This window comes from Tiliqua scincoides, chromosome 5 (assembly GCF_035046505.1).
Source record: "Tiliqua scincoides isolate rTilSci1 chromosome 5, rTilSci1.hap2, whole genome shotgun sequence".
NCBI lineage: Eukaryota > Metazoa > Chordata > Lepidosauria > Squamata > Scincidae > Tiliqua > Tiliqua scincoides.
The window spans coordinates 54,959,072-54,977,992 of record NC_089825.1 but is presented as its reverse complement, the minus strand read 5'-3'; the positions used below and the strand labels follow the sequence as shown (position 1 = coordinate 54,977,992).

Genomic DNA, 18,921 nt, shown 5'->3' with positions numbered 1-18,921 from the left:
ATAATTCTTCTCTGAACAGAAATTTTTTTACTCCAAACCTTGTTTTGAACAGTCATGCAACTAAAGAAGACAAGTAGACTGTTGAAAACAAATGCGTTCATACTTCAGAAGGCAAGCATGTTCTCCCTCCTTCTCACACCACAATCATGCACATTGTCATCCATTTGTGTTGAATAACTAGCCCTATGCAGACATTATGAAAAGGGTGACAGTCAATGGTGTGGCTTCCCAGGGACTCTAGTTTTCTCTGAAGGGGCCTGGGAATGGGGGAAACTACCAATTCCTCAGGAGTATGAGTCAATATTTTGTTAGAGATTTGGAATTTATGGTAGCAGCAGATTCCAATGCAGGAATTTGACAAGAGGAAACAAAGATGGAGGGATTACCCTGTGAGCTTGTGCCCTGCACCAAGAAGCCAACTGAGTCCAAAGAAGTGGGAGAAACCTCCTTAGAGGTGGCGCACACCTCTCAGGTCAGAGGTGAATGTCACAAGACAGGGAAGTGAAGGTGGTTAGAAGACATTCCTTTCATGTCTTCTAAACCATCCCTCTTTGTAAGGGGCTGCTCTTACCAAATTGTCTCCCATCACAGGGTGGGCTTCCCAACCCTAGACAATATCACTTGCCAAGTTTCTATATGCTCAGGAAACTGTGAGGGAAGGCATGTAAAGGTGTTATGGCAAGAGGAGATCAGCAAAACCTCATGGTGGGTGGAGGGATCAAGGACTGCCCAAGGTTTCTCAGTGCCCAAGACAACAGGCCCTTGCACCACTTCAATCCCCAAGTGCCACTTCCTCATTTGCACACATCTCCCATAGATGTGGGGGTGGGGGGAGAGCACATGCATGCTCATCCATCCCTTTACTTACCAAGAGTGCAGTCTGCATCCTGCCTGGTCCACACCACTTCTGCTTGAAATGAAAGTGATGCAGTCTATGTTCCCAGTCTGTTCTGCTGCTGCTAATCTCAAACAGAAGTGGTGGGAGCAGGTAGGCTGCAGATCACACTCTTGATAAGTAAACTGAAAGGAAGAGAGTGGGTTCCAAACAGCCTGCCCCTATTTACCTTGTGCTTTGTAAACATCAAGTAGGCAGAGAGAGGTGGTCTGGAGTGCAGCACTTATCCCCCCACTGCAGCACTGGAAGGAAAATGGGGGGAAAAACCCCTTACCTCCTCACTGTGCTCTGTCCCCACCTGGGGTTTAAGAGAATGCATCCCTTTAAACTTTAAATGGAGGAGAGGGAATTGTGAAATGCTCCTTCCTCATACAGTATCTAAAGTTTAAAGGGACATGTTCCCTTCAAACCCCACATAAGGTTAGTGTGGGGAGGGAAGGGGAATTCCCACTTATGCTTAGCAATTCCATGGATCAATATAGCTTGTATCCAAGGTTGGAGGGAGGTAACAGCAGACTTGGGATGAAGGGCAACCCAAATCCGCCACTGCTTCCACTAGCTGCCCTGATGTAAGCCGCAGGAAGGACTGGACAAAGAAGAAAGGTTTCTTTACCTGTTAATGCTCCCTCCAAGTCTTATTAGTTACTGCTACTATTACTATCCATAAGAACAGCCCTGCTGGATCAGGCCATAGGCCCATCTAATCCAGCTTCCTGTATCTCACAGTGGCCCACCAAATGCCCCAGGGAGCACACCAGATAACAAGAGACCTCCATCCTGGTGCCCTCCCTTGCATCTGACCTATCCCATTTCTAAAATCAGGAGGTTGCACATACACATCATGGCTTGTAACCCGTAATGGATTTTTCCTCCAGAAACTTGTCCAATCCCCTTTTAAAGGCTTCTAGGCCAGATGCCTAGGATATACGGCCTGGGATATCCTGGTACAAGCAAAGTAGTGGTGGGTTCCCTAATCCTCATAATGCCGTTTAAAGGCATAAAAACGTCACTTTTGGTTTTGTAGAAAAAAAACGGAAATGATGTTTTTTGCTACTTAACAGTAACTAATAAGTCATTCTGAGCCCAGTAGAGGCTGCAGGTGGATGCACACAGCCTCTGCTAGGCTCAGAAGATCCTCCAGAGGTGAGGGGAGCAGAGCTCCCCTTACCTCCAGGGGGCCACGGGGAGGGCCAGCAGATCCCCAATCTGCGGATAAGTGAAATCCGCAGATATGGAGGGCCCTGGTAATGCATAGGATAACAGGTATATCTGTAAGAATTCATGGTCCGTAAAAGCCTCTAATTACCCAAGGGCTCTTTACTTCCCAAATTTTTGCAGTCTCAACATAGCTTCCTGCTTGAATGAAGAAATGAAGGATGGGAGTTGAAGTGTTATCTCAAAATAAGCACACAAGCAAACCCAGTACTGGAAAAGGGTTTTTCCCACGTTAAGGAAGTATTGTGATGGCCTAGGGCAGAGTTCCTCAACCTGTGGGTTGTGACCCCAATAAGATCATGAAACCTCGTGGGGGGGGGGAGTCACTCGCAGCAACCTTTTAAAGCCTGTGCAAGAGAGTGCTTGGATCCAGCCCCATAATGGTCTGCCTTATCAAAACTGAATTCTTGATATAATCCTGCACAGCCTCTTCTTGCTGTCTTGCCCTTCCGCTCCTAAGGGCAGCCCTCCGTAGGCTGCTACCTCACAGGGTTGTTGTGAAGAGGTAGGGAAAACAAAACAGGCAGGGGTGGGGATGGGCTGATCAGGTTCTGGGATGGGTCCCCAGTCTTATACTTTATGTATTGGGGTTGTGGCATGAAAAAGGCTGAAGACTGCTGGCCTAGGGAAAAGTGGATTTATGACTCCCCTGTGTCAAAATGGAAAGGATTTATGAGAGCTAATTACAAAAGAGAGTTACTTGTCTTCACGGGGAAAGTATCATCTACCACCTCTGCAAACAAACCTCCAAGACCACCCCACCCATCACAGCAACCATCTGGCTGCAAGGCACACAGCATGCCCACAGACCAGTCCAAACCTTAAGCCATTTCTGCCCATTGTTGCATATATGCAACAGAGATCAAACATGTACACCTGTGGGCTGGGCAGAAATATATATTGGCAACCTTCAGTCTCGAAAGACTATGGTATCGCACTCTGAAAGGTGGTTTTGGCACAGCGTCTAGTGTGGCTGAAAAGGCCAATCCGGGAGTGACAATCCCTTCCACACCGGGAGCAAGTGCAGTCTGTCTCCCTGGCTATGGGCCTTCCTTCTTTGCCTCTTTGCCTCAGACTGTTGGCAAAGTGTCTCTTCAAACTGGGAAAGGCCATGCAGCACAGCCTGCCTCCAAGCAGGCCGCTCAGAGGCCAGGGTTTCCCACTTGTTGAGGTTCATTCCTAAGGCCTTCAGATCCCTCTTGCAATGTCCTTGTATTGCAGCTGTGGTCTACCTGTAGGGCGCTTTCCTTGCACGAGTTCTCCATAGAGGAGATCCTTTGGGATCCGGCCATCATCCATTCTCACAACATGACCGAGCCAACGCAGGCGTCTCTGTTTCAGCAGTGCATTCATGCTAGGGATTCCAGCACGTTCCAGGACTGTGTTGTTAGGAACTTTGTCCTGCCAGGTGATGCCGAGAATGCGAATGGAAAACGTGGTAGCTGCTTTACCGATGCGTTTGTTTAGTTCGTTATCGAGAGAAAGAGTGTCAGAGATCGTTGAGCCAAGGTACACAAAGTCATGGACAACCTCCAGTTCATGCGCAGAGATTGTAATGCAGGGAGGTGAGTCCACATCCTGAACCATGACCTGTGTTTTCTTTAAGCTGATCATCAGTCCAAAATCTTGGCAGGCTTTGCTAAAACGATCCATGAGCTGCTGGAGATCTTTGGCAGAGTGGGTAGTGACAGCTGCATCGTCGGCAAAGAGGAAGTCACACAGACATTTCAGCTGGACTTTGGACTTTGCTCTCAGTCTGGAGAGGTTGAAGAGCTTTCCGTCTGATCTGGTCCGGAGATAGATGCCTTCTGTTGCAGTTCCAAAGGCCTGCTTCAGCAGGACAGCGAAGAAAATCCCAAACAAGGTTGGCGCAAGAACACAGCCCTGCTTCATGCCACTTCGGATGTCAAAGGGGTCTGATGTGGAGCCATCGAAGACAACAGTGCCCTTCATGTCATTGTGGAAGGATCTGATGATGCTGAGGAGCCTGGGTGGACATCCGATCTTGGGGAGAATCTTGAAGAGGCCGTCCCTGCTGACCAGGTCGAAAGCCTTCGTGAGATCTATGAAGGCTATAAAGAGTGGCTGTTGTTGTTGTTCCCTGCATTTCTCCTGCAGTTGTCTAAGGGAGAATACCATATCTGTGGTGGACCTGTTGGCTTGGAATCCACACTGCGATTCTGGATGGACGCTCTCTGCAAGTACCTGGAGCCTCTTTAGTGCAACTCGGGCAAACAACTTTCCTACAATGCTAAGGAGAGATATGCCATGGTAGTTGTTGCAGTCACCCCTGTCACCTTTGTTCTTGTACAGCGTGATGATGTTTGCATCCCTCATGTCTTGAGGTACTCCACCTTCTCTCCAGCAGAGACAGGTGTATTGTATTGGGCAGAAATAGGTTAGGTTCAAACCTTGTGAAATGAAATAGTATACAGACCTCCCCGTCATGAACTGGAGAACACAACTTCCAAGCATGAGGGTCTCGCCGGAGACATTCCAAGTTAACCCTGCTCTCCATGACCCTTTCTCTGCTTGATCCCTGCAATACATGTCTCTCCTGCCACATCCTTGCTGAGAAGCCTTCAGGATAAACAGCTCTGGAAGTCAAAATGCTGCTGTATCTAGCAGGAAGTCCAGCACTTTTCAAGACCGATGGAATGGCATGGAAAGATGCCGAAGATGTCCATCTGCCCAGAGTGGTGCCAAAAAGCGATTCCAACAACCAAAGCTCAAATGCAGCTTTGTTACCTAATCACAGATCAACTGTAGGGATAAAATCACTTAAAAATAACCAACCACATCACCATGAACTAAACAACCAACATTTGCTGGGTGAACTAAGCTTTTGGCTTATCTTACCTATTAGGTGTTTAGAGATCATGTCTGGTATCCAGAATCAGAGAACCATTCTGTATTTCAAATTAACACACCAGGTCAGTTCCCAAATCTAGTTTCAAAGGAGAGGAAGAAATAAAAATGCTGCTGTGTGTCTATGCGCAGCAGATGTCAGTGCATGACCACATCCTGTCTGGGGAAAAAACAGCACACAGTTGCACCTCACATCTGAGTAAAAGAATTTCACAGCTAGATCAATACACTGATCTGTACAGCAGCTACCAGCATTCATGGAGGGTGGCGTCTTAGTGGGGCCCCATACAAATACAAGAGCTCAGAATCACAACCATTCCAGGTTGATAAAACTTACTGCTTAACATTGTCAGTTCCGGCCCTGAACAGGCACCATGAATGCTATTTGGACCACTATATGAAGTGACTATATCAAAAAAGTGGTTTATCAACAACATCCTTTATATGTCAGTGTAACCAATGTCATTATGTTTCCATACACAAAACAAACAATCATTTTTAGCTTTGATTTTTCTGTCTATTACTGATATCTTGCTAAGGAAAATATTCCTTTCCTTCTCCTCCTCTTCCCACAGCCAGAAAGAACTCTTTCTTTCTTTCCCACTCTCTTTTGAGAACTCCCTATCAGTACACACTCCAGTGGAAGCCATCAGGCCAAAAGGCAAAGCACACAAGCACTTGCGAATCAAAGAGAGTGGCAGCAATTCATTTTCAGGCCTGGATCCAGCCTGAATGCATTTATTGATACCACAGTACCCTACAGTTCCAGCGCCAGCATTCTAAGTAATAGAGCCCTATCTATCAGAGAGAGGAAAACAGACAAGCTTTGTGAACTTGTATTGGCATCGGCTAATCCTATCTCCAGGTGAATTCAGGCCCATCAAGGCCAGAGAGGTACATTTCAGAATCTTCAAGACATGTGGAAAGAGCATTTACACACACACACACACACAATTCTTGGGTTCTACAAATAACAAGCACGTCAGGATAAACGAAGCTATGCTGTGGACAGGAGAATTTGTTCAATCATCACATTCAATGCCTCTCTCCCATTCTGGCCTCATGTGCCAACAGTTGTTTGTAGAGGACATTGTTCAGCTCTTTAACCATTTAGAACATGAGTGGCACGAAATGAATTTACAATCCTTGTCCTCACTGGAAATTGTTAAGGCAGCTAGAATGATTTCCATCCAGCACAACGGGACCTGTATTATGTTTCATATCACAAGCATCTGCTGTCAGGATGATGGGCTCTTGAGTCATTCCTGGAAAACAGCAGAGCACCCGCACTACTGGACAGAACAGAAAAGAGAGGTGCGCACACTCTCCATTAAGCCATTAAGTCCAGGTTGTCATTGTGAAGGAAAACATTGGAACTAGGTTTGGCAGCAGTGCAATAATCCAACCCTGGGAATCAGTACCTCAAAACATCTGGGATTATTAGGGTTTGTTCACAACTGACTCTTCTATGGCTGTATTCATGGGGATCTAATGACTGCTCCTCTCAGTTCCCCAGTATTATCATGATTAAGAATCCCATAAAGCCAGAGTTCAAATCACAGTGGTGCTTTTGCAGTAAGCCTGACCTACAGTGCCAAAACCACAAGCACAGAACCCTTAGGACTCCCAAAGCTAGTCTTCAATCCTGGATATTCTGACAGCACAAAGTAATGAAGGGAGGGGTGTTGAATGGCAAAATTTATATGCATTTTGCCATTTATATGCATATGAAACTCTATTTTCACAAGAACAGCCCTTCCAGATCCGGCCAAGGGCCCTTCTAGTATAGCTTCCTATATCTCATGGTGGCCCTCCAGATGCCTCTGAGAGCACAGTGTGCACATTTCCACTGTGCCACGTTTCTGCCCACAGCGATCTGTGTCTGAGAGTGTCAGCATTCAGCCCCTCTGGACTCTGCGGAGGAGGAGGATCTAGCCTCTGCAGGCAACCTGGGCACCAATCAAGATCCTGTATCAGCCATGGCACCTGGAGGATAACTGGAGCTTGCCCCTCCCACAGCTGACATTTATACACTGTACAATCAAAATTACATGAATTGAGGCTTTTGTAAATTGGGAAGTCCCCTTGTTTTGATTGTGGGCATTGTTCCACTGTTTTAATGTATTTTATGAATTTTCCTAAGCTACCTTGAGCGCTGTGAATATGGGGGGGGGGGGAGGCAGGATATAACTCCTTTAAATAACTGAATAATGCACACTCCAGAGCAGTTCACCTAAAGACACTGTCAGACAGATATGCAAAATCAGAAAGCCAGGGTTGTATCACAAGAAGTGAACCTGACTAAGCACCACTGAAGACAGACAACTTAAGGTCCAATCCAATCCCCATTAGTTTACTTTTACGCCATGCAGCCAAAGTGCAAGAATGTGTGCTGCATGTTATGGTAGGGAGGTGACCAAGTGGCCCACCTTACCTCGGATGTACACCAAATGTTTTGCTGACATAAGTCAGAGAAGACTCCGGGGCAGCTTCAGGCTGGGCAGGGGGGATAAGAACTGGTTTGAACTGCTGCCAATGAGATCCCACCCCAGTTCAACCTGCTCCTCACCCCAATCCTCCCCCCAACCCACCCCTCCACCACCTTATGGCAGCTGCTGGAATGTGCAAAGGGCTTCTTAGCCATTTGTTCCAACAGTTCCGCTGCATACAATAGCAGTGCACCTTTTTACGAAACCATTACAGGACTTATAGCAACGGATTGTGAGATCCACTGCTGTAGCTCCTACACAGGATTGGGTTACCCAACTGCAATCCTATATGTACTTACTTGGGAGCTGCATCACAGTCCCTTTGAACTTAATGGGGCCTACATATAAGCAGACTTGCATAGAATTGCACAGTTGGTCATTATTTCCATTAATTTCAAAGGGACTTGGGAATTCTAACTTTCTTAGGATACGACCCCTTGTTTCCATGCTTCTGATTACTGAAGCGTAAGAGGCAAGAGATAAGCTTCAACTTACAGAGCTACCTTGCCAGTCACAAAGCAAGCAGAGAGCCAATGCAGGACCAGTGTGGTCATCTCCTGGCTGAATTCAGGGTATCACAGGATAAGGCATGCCTTGCTCAAGGAGCAGAAGTTATTTCTTCATTGCAGCTGAACATGGGGGAAGTTGCGCCTTGACCACATAGACATCCAGGGTGGGTTAGGGTTAATGTTCCAGTTACAGAAGACCCACGTTGCCCTATGATCTTCGCCACATGGCTCTCACACAGGAATTAGGAAAAATATAGGAAGAGAACAATAAAGAGAACAAAAAAAGAAAAAAAAACAGAAAAGGCAGATGTCCTTTATCCAGTGAGATAAAGGTCTCCAGTACATTACGGTTCCCAGATGACTGCAAAGAGATAAAAAAGACAGCACATTCTGTAGCTTTAATAGACACTCCTTAGGCTGCAATCCTATACACAGTTCCCTGGGAGGAGGCCCCACTGAACTCAGTAGGTCTGACTTCTGACTAGACATGCGTAGGATTGGGCTGTTAGTGGACCACAAGCTGATCATAGATAAGCACTGTGATGCAGTTGCAAAAGGGGGGGGGCAAATAGAATGCTAGGCTGCATTAACAGTGGCATAGAGTCCAGAATACCAAAAGAAATAGTCCCACTCTGTTCTGCACAAATGAGGTCTCTATTGGAACATGACATCCAGCTTTGGGAACCACATTTTAAGAAAGGCATTGATAAGTTGGTTCGGAGAAGGGCAACAAGGTGTGAGGGTTCCAAAATGGTTAGAAGTCATGGTTCAAAGAGCTTGGAAAGTTTAGCCTGGAGAGGAGATGGCCAAAGGGAGCTACGATAGCCATCTTCAAGTATCTAAAATGCTGTCCCACAGAAACAAGAACACTTTCTGTGGTTCCTGGGGATAGGACTAGAACCAATGGGTTGAAACCACAAGGAAAGAGATTTAGACTAGACATGAGAAAGAATTTCCTGCTTATAAGGGCTGGCTGGCACTGGAACAGACAGCCTCATTCGGATGTGGGCTGTGCCTCATTGGAAGTTTTCATGCAGCAGCTGGATGGCCACCTCTCAGTGATACTATAGCAGTTGCCTAGACTGAGCAGGGGGTTGGACTGGATGACCTCTAGGATTTCTTCCAACTCTGACATGCTATGACTAGCCTTCCATTCTTTCCCACTGAGCCATAGTTCTCTCTCTCTCAAACCACCAAGCCAATAAGGTACTGAGGTAGGACCCATTGATCCAATTAGATTCTCAGAAGGCTAAGATCCTTTAAATCACTGGTTCCCAACCAGTGACCACAGGTGATCCGTGAGACCCTGAGAAGTGGTCTGTGAGGTCTCATGGGGAAAAAAATAACTTTAGATCACTACCAGCATCTCGCTGAGCGAGCAGTCCCCGATGGACCCACCAGAGAGGGCGGAGATCAGACTGCCTGTAACTGCAGCTGGCAGCAAAAGCAGCAAACCACAAATCTCCCCTATAAATATTAAATCTCTAATAAATCTTTTCTAATCCCCAAACCCATTGTGTGGGCGAACCTGGAGCCCCCAGAGGTGAAGGGAGCTGTGCTCTTCTTGCCTCCAGGGGCTCTTCTGAAGCCAATGAAGGCCACATGCATCAGCCCATTGCCTCTGTGAGCTTCAGAACAAAGTCCAGAATCGTTATTTCCAGTTTTCACGGAAAAACGTAAGTCGCTTTCAAATGAATTTGGGCTTCATTCTGTAGCCCGCAGAGGCTAAAGGTGGGTGCACACAGCCTCTGCAGAGTTCAGAAGAGCCTCAGGACCAACCAGAGCTCAGCTCTAGTCCGGTTTGGGGGGGGGGGGAGGCAAAAACTCTTGTTTCGAATATCTATAGTTTTCATTATCCACCGGGGTTCAAGAACGGAACAGAGTCCCCATGGATAATGAGGGCTGCCAGTATTACAAATTTAAATGTATTTTTGTGTGCAGGGGTGGGGGGGGTTGAATGTGCTCCCTGACAATTCCAACTTTTGCTTCAGTGGTCCGCAGTCTCCTAAAGGTTGGGAACCACTGCTTTAAATCAATAAGAATCCAATCCTATCCCCCACCAGCACAGATGTGCAGCATCGCTGACAGAGCATGCACTACATGCTGTGGGTGGACAGGAAACCAGACAGCCCAGCAAAGGTAAGTAAAGAACCTTTTTACTTAACTCTCTGGAGGACACCTGGTCTCCAATGGCTCTCCTTGGACCTGCTCCAGCTCTTTAGCTGAGGAGTCTCTGGAGGTGGATGCAAGCCAGGAAGGGGGTTTAAGATTCTGCATGCACTAATGCTGGCAAGATCCCTCCCACCCCTGAAGTGCCAACGGCCTGGACAGCTCCCCATTCCAACCTGTCCCCAATCCTCCCCCAAACAGACTCTGCCACAGACTTCCCTGTGACAGCAGAGGATAATGGGGGTTCTGCAGGATGGTGGTGCCCACTCCGGGCATTTGCACCGACGTTTCCAGCTCGCAGAATGGGTGAATGGCTTTCTTGCCATCAGCCTGGGTCTTAAGTGAGATCTGCTACGGTAAGTCCCAGATAGGATTGGTCAGGAAATAAATCTTGCCTAGGACTGGAGTCCTGAAAGAATTTGGTCTCCATGAGGAAAGGTTCCCAAAGATCACAGTACTTTGCCTTCTCAAACACTGGCTACCAACACCATCAAATAGTAATATGAGAAGTTGCTGCCTAGACCAAATCATGGGTTTTTGGTCAGAAAGTACACCTGTGAATTGGTAAAGATTGCTTCCCTACTACTGGGGCAGGGGTCCATCTTAGCAAAATAACTGAAACATACCCCAAATTGTGAACCTTTTTTGTACAAAAGCAGTACAGAAATACGTATTAAGAATAAGAACAAAGGACAACTGGGTTAGCACTGACAAGTTGCAGGGCCTTTGGTTTTACATCGACCTAGTCACTTCCTCAGTCCATAACCAAGTGTCACAATAAATGACATTTTAGGGAGCATCTGTGCAATGTGGCATGAAGTCAAACACATATACTTTTCCTCTCCCTGTTGCTGATGTTCCAGGAAGGGCTGGTGAGCAATTACTGGCAGAAACCACCCATTTTCAACAAATTGGTAGGGCGTTAACCAGGATGACTTCCTGAAGGCCCTTCATGGTGCTTCTGCTCAGGGGTCAATGCTAGACATGCACGTAGCACCAGCCAACTTATGCTAGAAGTACTAGCCAAGTTATGTGCCATTTTGAACAAAGATGAAGCTAGAAAGGCATTAGGACCAAGCTGCATTTAAAAGGACATTTCTTTCCTGGGCCTCATATCTCCCTTGCTTGGAGAAGCCATACAGAAATTTCCTGGGGTGACCACACATGTTTAACTGTATTATTGAGATGTGCAGGGCATGGTGCAAACATTGGGATGCCCTTCCAACAGAGAAAATCAAGGCCATTTAGGCCAGCCAAGAAACAATGGGCTCAAACTTTCAGAAATTTTTGTCAAACTTGAGACTAATTTCCCTGCTACCTTGAATATTGAAATGGGATGCAGCAATCAAGCCCCTTGAGAAAAGCTGAAGGACTTGGCCATCTCTTCAATCCTAATTCAATTACCTTTCTTTGTCTCAAAACAGTTCATGGACCAAGGCTCCAACTCTAATCCAATGAACTGAAAGAAGTTTGGAGTGACCTAACCCACAATCAAACCTTGCTGGGGGGGGGGGGCAATGAAAGACAGAAACAAGCCCCTACAGGCTAAGAGGATCATTCTTCCCAATATTCAAAAATTCTATTTAAAAGTCTGCAAGAGACACACACACCCCCAAAGCTGTACACTCTCCAAAGTTTGTGCCCTCTGAGCAGTAGTGCAGCCAGAGGCTGTGAGTCCCAGGGTGGTGCCATCATGATGTCACTTCCAGGTTCCTTTCATCTGCGAACGTCACTTCCAGGTTCTCCTCTCCTGAGAAGGCGTTGAGTGTGGCGGCCTTGTGATCAACCTTGAGATCCAGCTGCCCTTCTCTGGATTGTCAATTTGTGTTTTAAAAGTCTCATGGTCTAGCTGCTGCCTGCCTTTCCTCTTCTTTTTGAGGCTCAATGAGAACCTCCACTTGCCTGACTTTAATAGAAACTGCTCAGTGGCACCCTTCCTCAAGTGGCGCCCAGGGCACATGGCCTACTTGCTAAACGTTCGATATGCCACTGCCTCTGAGTATGCACTAAGTTTTTGCAGACCTACAGATAGAGATAGTAGGTTAGGTTATTCCTTCATTTTAATGGGAAGACAGATGCTACTTTTAATCAATGGGAAACTGACAAAGGGCTACAAAACTGAGCTACAAGAAGGATCACCGCTATACAGTTCATAAAAAAAAAAAAGGAACAGCACTATTTCTAACTATTACTCGGTAATTTGCTGATTCCAGGAATAGTCAAAACTTGTTCCACTGCATCACATCCAAGACAGAGCAAAATTACTTTAATACCACAATACATTCTCTAGGTATAAATCAAGTGACCTCAGTTACACTGGAAGCTTAACAACTAAGGCCAAACGCAGCAAGAGAAGTAGCATTTCTGAAACAAATAATTAATGATTAGAATTGCATTTAATTTATAATTCCATGGCTGTGAAAAGGGACTTTTTTTGTTCCGGAACAGTCTGTGTGTACGGAAGGCATTGCCAAGGGGAGTCTTTTGATCCTCCCTTTGAAACCAATTATATAGTACAAACCGCTAGGCCACAGTTAATTGCACACACCACACACAATGTACCACTTTAACAGTTAAATTTAAAGTCCTCCAAGCAAGAGGCATCAGCATCTAGGACAAACAATGGTTTCTTATTGCAATAATCTGGAATTTGCACTACTTGACCCCCAAAGCTTGATCAAGGGGTGTGGTGCACAGAGATGTAATTGAGTGACGTCTCCCAGAGCTCCAGAAACTGGCAAGAGGACAGAACTACCGTTTATAACTTATAAACTTGCCAATGATATCAGCAAGGGTATGCTATTTTTCCCCTTTATGCCCTGGGTCTGAGCCAATATTTTAGAGGGGTTAAGTGAAGCCCACCCAAAAGCAAGTGCAAAATACCATTTGCACAACATAATTTTGCAAGTTACCTCTCATTATGCTTGTAAATAACCATAAACATTTCCACACTTTTTCCAGTAGTTTATTTCACTATAAAGAACAAAAAGGGAAAAGGCAAGACATTCCATAAGTCCAAACTTCTTGGAAGTCACATCCCACAACCTGGAAGTCTGTTCCTTTATTCTGAGAGTGGCAAAAAGTGGAGGTTCATCCAGGTTGCCAGTGAGGACAAAAAGGTACACATTTTAGGATTGCTACCTGACATATCCTGGATCTGTATCCAAGTGCTGAAAACAGGTTCTGAACATCAGCTCTGCCTAAAATTTAAGCCTTGACCTTTGCCAACAGAAGGGGATCCAATACAAGTCATCACCAAGCCTGTGGCATCTCTCAGATCATCTCATAGAATGCTATTTGAAGATGGTTTGGACTGACATTGGAACATCTCTGAACTCCTAACTCCCACCTGGCACACATTTCAATCACCACAATTACAACAGTTCACATGAAGATGCCAACCTGTCTTGTCAACATTTTACCAATAGGATAAAACAAAAACATAAATAAAACATCTGGTTGTCCAGATGGTCAATTCCCTGCACCTTGAAAATGGAATGAGATCTATATGGCAGCAAAAGGGTAGCTTGATGGAAGTAGAGAAGTGCCGATTGGCTGCTTATTAGGACACATCTCAAGTGTCAAACACTATTCCTCCATCATCACGAGTCAAGCCACATCCTTGCACCGTGGTTGAGTCCTCACTTTCTCCATGTTCTGCCAGTGCTGGCTACTGCAAAGCAGCTACAAAGCGCGTTCTAGCAGCACGCAGTGTAGTGTACTGCCAGAGTCTTGGCGGGAAGGCCAGAGCCTTCCCGCACAGGTCATCAGAATGCTGGACAATCACCAGAGCAGGTAAGCCATTGTGGGAGGTGGGAAGGGTAGAATGGGGGGCTGGGAGGGGCGAAACCAGGCAGGGGAGGAGGAGGACCAGGGATCAGGGAGACTGCATGAGGGGGTAGATCCAGAGATGCAGCAGCCTCCCCATCTCTTTTCTGGATCCTATCCCCTCCGGCAGCAGCCTCTCCATCTCTTTTCATTCCTTGAACCTGCACTAGCGAAATCGCTGGTGCAAGGGGACCCATTGCAGAGCAGGAGGTAGAGAGGTAAGGGGATTTAAATCCCCTTTCCCCTCTGAAGCCTTCCAATCGCCCCCCTCCCCCATGCTGGATACAGTGTGCTCATTTTTTGTGCAACTGGATCGACGGGAGAGGGAGAGTAAAGAGTAGGGTTGGGCTCCTAATTTCCAAGCAATGCTAAAGACCCTCTGCTGTACATCTCCACTTTCCCTTCTCTCACCCTTACTCCTCATTCCGGGATTCCTCTAGCTACATCCCTCCCTCAATCCTGGTCTCAAGTCTCTAATCTTTTCCTTGTCTCCCCCTTCTCTCTCACACAGCACTCCATACCCTCCTCTCTTGCCCCTCTTTCATCCTGTAAAATTCATACATAGCTGTACTGGTTTAATATAATTAATCTCCATGCCCTTATTGTAAGTTTATCCTGCCCAATAAACAATATTGTGTTTGCACCTATATCTGACTCTCTGGTCTTTTATGAATACCAGCTTTCATTGAGATGCACCTTGAGCCACAGTCAAAGGTCCCTTAAACATATATGTCAGTGCATTTACATGTGTCACTGAACAAGTGGGCAATACATTACTGTTTACTACAATCCTTGAAATTTAGAATTGACCCCTTAACAGCTATGGACAGATCCTCTGAAACAGTACAGTCTGAAGGTATGTCATGGGCCTTTGATTCAATTAATAGCCTTAACTTGAGGTCCAGTGCACACATGCCCATTCACCACTCACTGACTGAAGCATCAAGTGACAGCCTGCATATGTGGATTGACCATCATGAATGTGATCCCGCAGACAGATTTGTCATGTCACTTAATCTCAACTCAAATCAATTTTTCAAGGAGATAACTGACACAGTCAGCTGGCGGCCATCAAGTGGGGAGAGTTCAAGTGATGTACTGTACATGCATGCAAGAGAGAAAAACAGTCCTTTTGTCCTACATCATTCCCAGTGGAAGTTGCTATCTTTTTTTTAATGAACAGAAGCACTATCCCTTTAACAGCTACATGACAGGCAGAAAATCAACAGAAATACGTTTCCCTATTGCTGCATCTCCATATCCACTAGCAGCTGGGCTCTGCCCAATATGCAGGTGTTTCATGTCACAGAGCCTCTATTTATAAAAAGCTGATGGCCCTACCCAACAATTGGTCAACCAGACTACAATAAGGAGGCAAGATTGCTGTCATAGTGCTATAGCGATGGGAGAAGCTATCCTGGTGGAATTTTCCCTTCTGTGTAACACCAGCAGGTAGAGGAGCTCTTGCACAGGACACCGTAAATAGGTGTTTTTCAGCTCAGTCATTTGGTACAAAACCCATCACATGTGTGGATGTCTGGAAAAGGGACAGACAAGTGGGTAGATGAAGAATCCAGTTCCAACATCATCAGCAGTGGTTAGCTATGAACCAGGGTCCCCAGTCTTGCCACTGCAGGGCCACAGCCAAGTTCTCACAGTGTGCCACAGAGGATCAATTACAGAAAACAATAAATCCATTCTGAACATAACTCTTAAGACTTTTCACAATAGGAGGAAATATCTGCAACTGTAGGGTTGCTTGTTTGTGTGCGCTCTCTGCTCAGTCCTCAACAAGAGTGACCTAGCTCAAAAATCACTTCATCCAGCAAGAAACAGAAGATGCTGTACATAATTATAATCCCACTGGGCTCAGCGGGACCAGATAAAATGTGCTGGTGGCCCAGATGTGCCCACAGACTGTAGTTTGGGGGTCCTTGCTTTAAATTTGATTATGTTTAGAGGCAGTATACCTCCTGTAATTGCTTGTTAGGGGCAAGCAATAGGAGACACCCATCTCCACCATCAAGCACTGCCTGTCAGGCACCTGGCTTGCAATTACTGGAGTTGAAAGCACTTCTTAACTTACAGGGTATCACATAGACTTCATTTGAGTCCCCTTGCTTCTCTGCAAACAGGGAAGACCAGAGTGGGATGACCTCCCAGTACACACTCCCCACAGCCACATACAATGTGCCACCAATAATCCCCGAACACACACACACACACACACACAATGCTCCTACATAAATGTCCCTTTTAAAGTTTCCAAGGGGAAATGAGACTCCATCACTTTGCTAGCAATCTCCCCCACTGGCTAAGCCAGTGATTTTCAACCTTTTTCATCTCACACTGGCAAGGCACTAAAATGGTCAAGGCACACCATCAGCTTTTTGACAATTGACAAGGCACACTGTGCTGTCAGTGGGGGCTCACATTCCCCAATGGTCCTGTTGATAAATGGCTCTCTCTTAAATTCCCGCGGCACACCTGGGGACCATTCACGGCACAGTGGTTGAAAATGGCTGGGCTAAGCATTCTCACACTTGGAAAATGTTTCCTGAAAGTTCTTGTCAACCACCTCAGGCTACAACACACAACACCAGTTGCCATGGGGCCAGAACATTTGTCTCTGTCCAGAATCTAGTTGCCAGATCTAAACCACATTCAGAAATGAACTCCTTCATTGCATTCATCTCCATCACTACCTGTTGGGCAACTACCTCTCAATAAGACTCCTGCACCACCCATTCCCAGTACACCATTTTGGACTCAACGCCCCACACAGATGTAACAAGTGGGATTCCGTTCCATACCAATGGTGAAAAGGATTATTTGTCACTGATTTAAAAAAAATATATCTTGTGGCACCTTAAGGTTAACAGATGTATTGTGGCAGAAGCTTCCATGCGTCTGATAAAGTGGGCTTTGGTCCAGGCAAGCAATAAATGTGTCAGCCTCAAAGGTGTCCCAAAACTCTTGGCTGTTTAGCTGCAACAGATTAACATAACTATTCTACTAGAAGGATTGCTGATGCACTGCAATCTGGGACAAGCTGCCTACACACACTCCTCTGCTGCTGCTGCTGCAGAATCATCTGGGTAATGCTAGGAAAACAGAATCAATTTTCCTAATAACGCTCAGTAATCGCTCAGCCAAACAGTGGGCTAGCCACAGTCATATGGGAGCAAAAAGAGAGTGTCTTTGAGGAATTCCACTTTAAATGCTCCCTCTGATCTTCACAAGAGACAACTGGTGGCATTTTAACATTGCACTCATTCACAGTCCAATCCTATGCATGTCTACTCAGAGGTAAGTCCCTTTACAGTCAATGGGGCTTACTCCCAGGTAAGTGGGGACAGAATTGCAGCTTCAGACTGTCCAGACTTCAGCCAACCCACACTTACACCCCAATCCTATGCATTTCTACTCAGAAGTAAGTCCCATGAGAGTCGGTTGGGATAGAATTGCAACCCCAGATTGTCCAGACTTCAGCCAACCCACACTTACAGCCCAGTCCTACACATGTCTACTTCTGAGTCAATGGGGCTAACTCCCAGGTAAGTGGGGATAGAATTGCAGCCTCAGATTGCCCAACCCACAGCCCAATCCTATGCATGTCTACTCAGAAGTGAGCCCCACTACAAACAATGGGGCTTACTCCCAGGTAAGTGTGAAAAGGAGAGGACTAGAACCCCTCTGCAGGCTCAGTCAGGAAACATGAGACTTCGTGCTAAAGACAGAGACTCTGAGCACGTGCAAAGCGTATCTGAGCAGCAGGCACCACTGGAGGACTGGGAAGGAACCCGTCCCAGAGTTCACACCTAGAACTTGCCAGAGTGGGGGGATCTGCGGAGCGCAGACCCTGCGGAGGAGCTGTGGCCCCGGGGTAGAGAACCTCCAGAGGTCCCAAGTTCGATCCTTGGCATCTCCGGGTAGGGACGGGGAAAGGCTCCCACCTTGTCCCGTGGAGAGCAGCGGCCAGTCCCAAGCACGCTGATGGAAGCATGGCTGGTGCAGAGGGAGGGGAAGGCGGCGGAGATGCCGGCAGGACTCGGGGGTGGCGGAGAAGGGGAGCCAGCAGATGCCTCCCCGCAAGCCGGAGGGACTCACCATCGGGTGTTGTCGTAGTAGTGCTCCAGCACGGAGTAGCCGAAGAAGGAGTCGTTGGGTCCCTGGTAGATCAGCGGGTGCTCCAGGTCGATGTTGTAGGAGTAGACAAGCGCCACGGACAGCGTCGCCACCAGCACCTTGAAGCAGCCGCGCTGGCCCCCGCCGGCGCAGCCAGCCATCCTCCCGCGCAGCCAGCCGGCCAGCGCCCTCTCTGCCGCCCGCCGGCCCGGGGAGGCTCCCTCCAGGCAGCGCCGCCCAGGCGCGAGAGCAGCGGGGCTGGAGGCGAGGGCAGGCGGCCAAGGCTGGAGCCCCCGCTCTGCCGGGCGCATGCAAGCTGGCTGCCGCAGCGGCACGCAAGGCTCTTCCCGCGGAGCAGCGGCGCTTGGGGCTCCTTCTGGCTCAGCCCGCAGCCAGCCTGCGACTTTTGAGCTCCGCTTCTGCACGCCAATCCCAGAGCCGCGCGGAGCCAGCCGCGTTCCCCTCGCCCGGGACGCCGCCAAGCCGGAGCCACAGCGCTCTCTAGCGCTCTCTGCGCTCCCTGGCTCGTCGCCTGTGCGCGCTCCAAGGCGCTCAGCTCAGCCTCTCTTGCTCCAGGGCTGGTTTGATGACTTCCTGTGTGTGGGAGGGCGGAGGGAGAGACCCCGCACAGATGCCCTCTGGGAGAATGGCAGGCAATATTTCTTTACTCAGCGTGTGGTAGTCTGTGAAACTCCTTGCCACAGGATGTGGTGATGGCACCTGGCCTACATGCCTTCAATAGGGGATTGGACAGATTTCTGGAGGAAAAGTCCATCACGGGTTACAAGCCATGATGTGTATGTGCAACCTCCTGATTTTA

At 47.4% G+C, this 18,921-nt stretch overlaps 1 protein-coding gene across 1 annotated transcript in view; it reads right to left on the bottom strand.

Annotated features, from left to right (window-relative positions):
* Nucleotides 1-18,469, bottom strand: part of ITGA9 (integrin subunit alpha 9) — a 276,091-nt gene extending 257,622 nt beyond the window's left edge. The window contains exon 1 of the mRNA XM_066627787.1: nucleotides 18,084-18,469. Within this exon, the coding sequence (XP_066483884.1) occupies nucleotides 18,084-18,412 (329 nt within the window). The 5' untranslated portion in view covers nucleotides 18,413-18,469. The remainder of the gene's footprint in view (nucleotides 1-18,083) is intronic.
* Nucleotides 18,470-18,921: the final 452 nt, after the last annotated feature.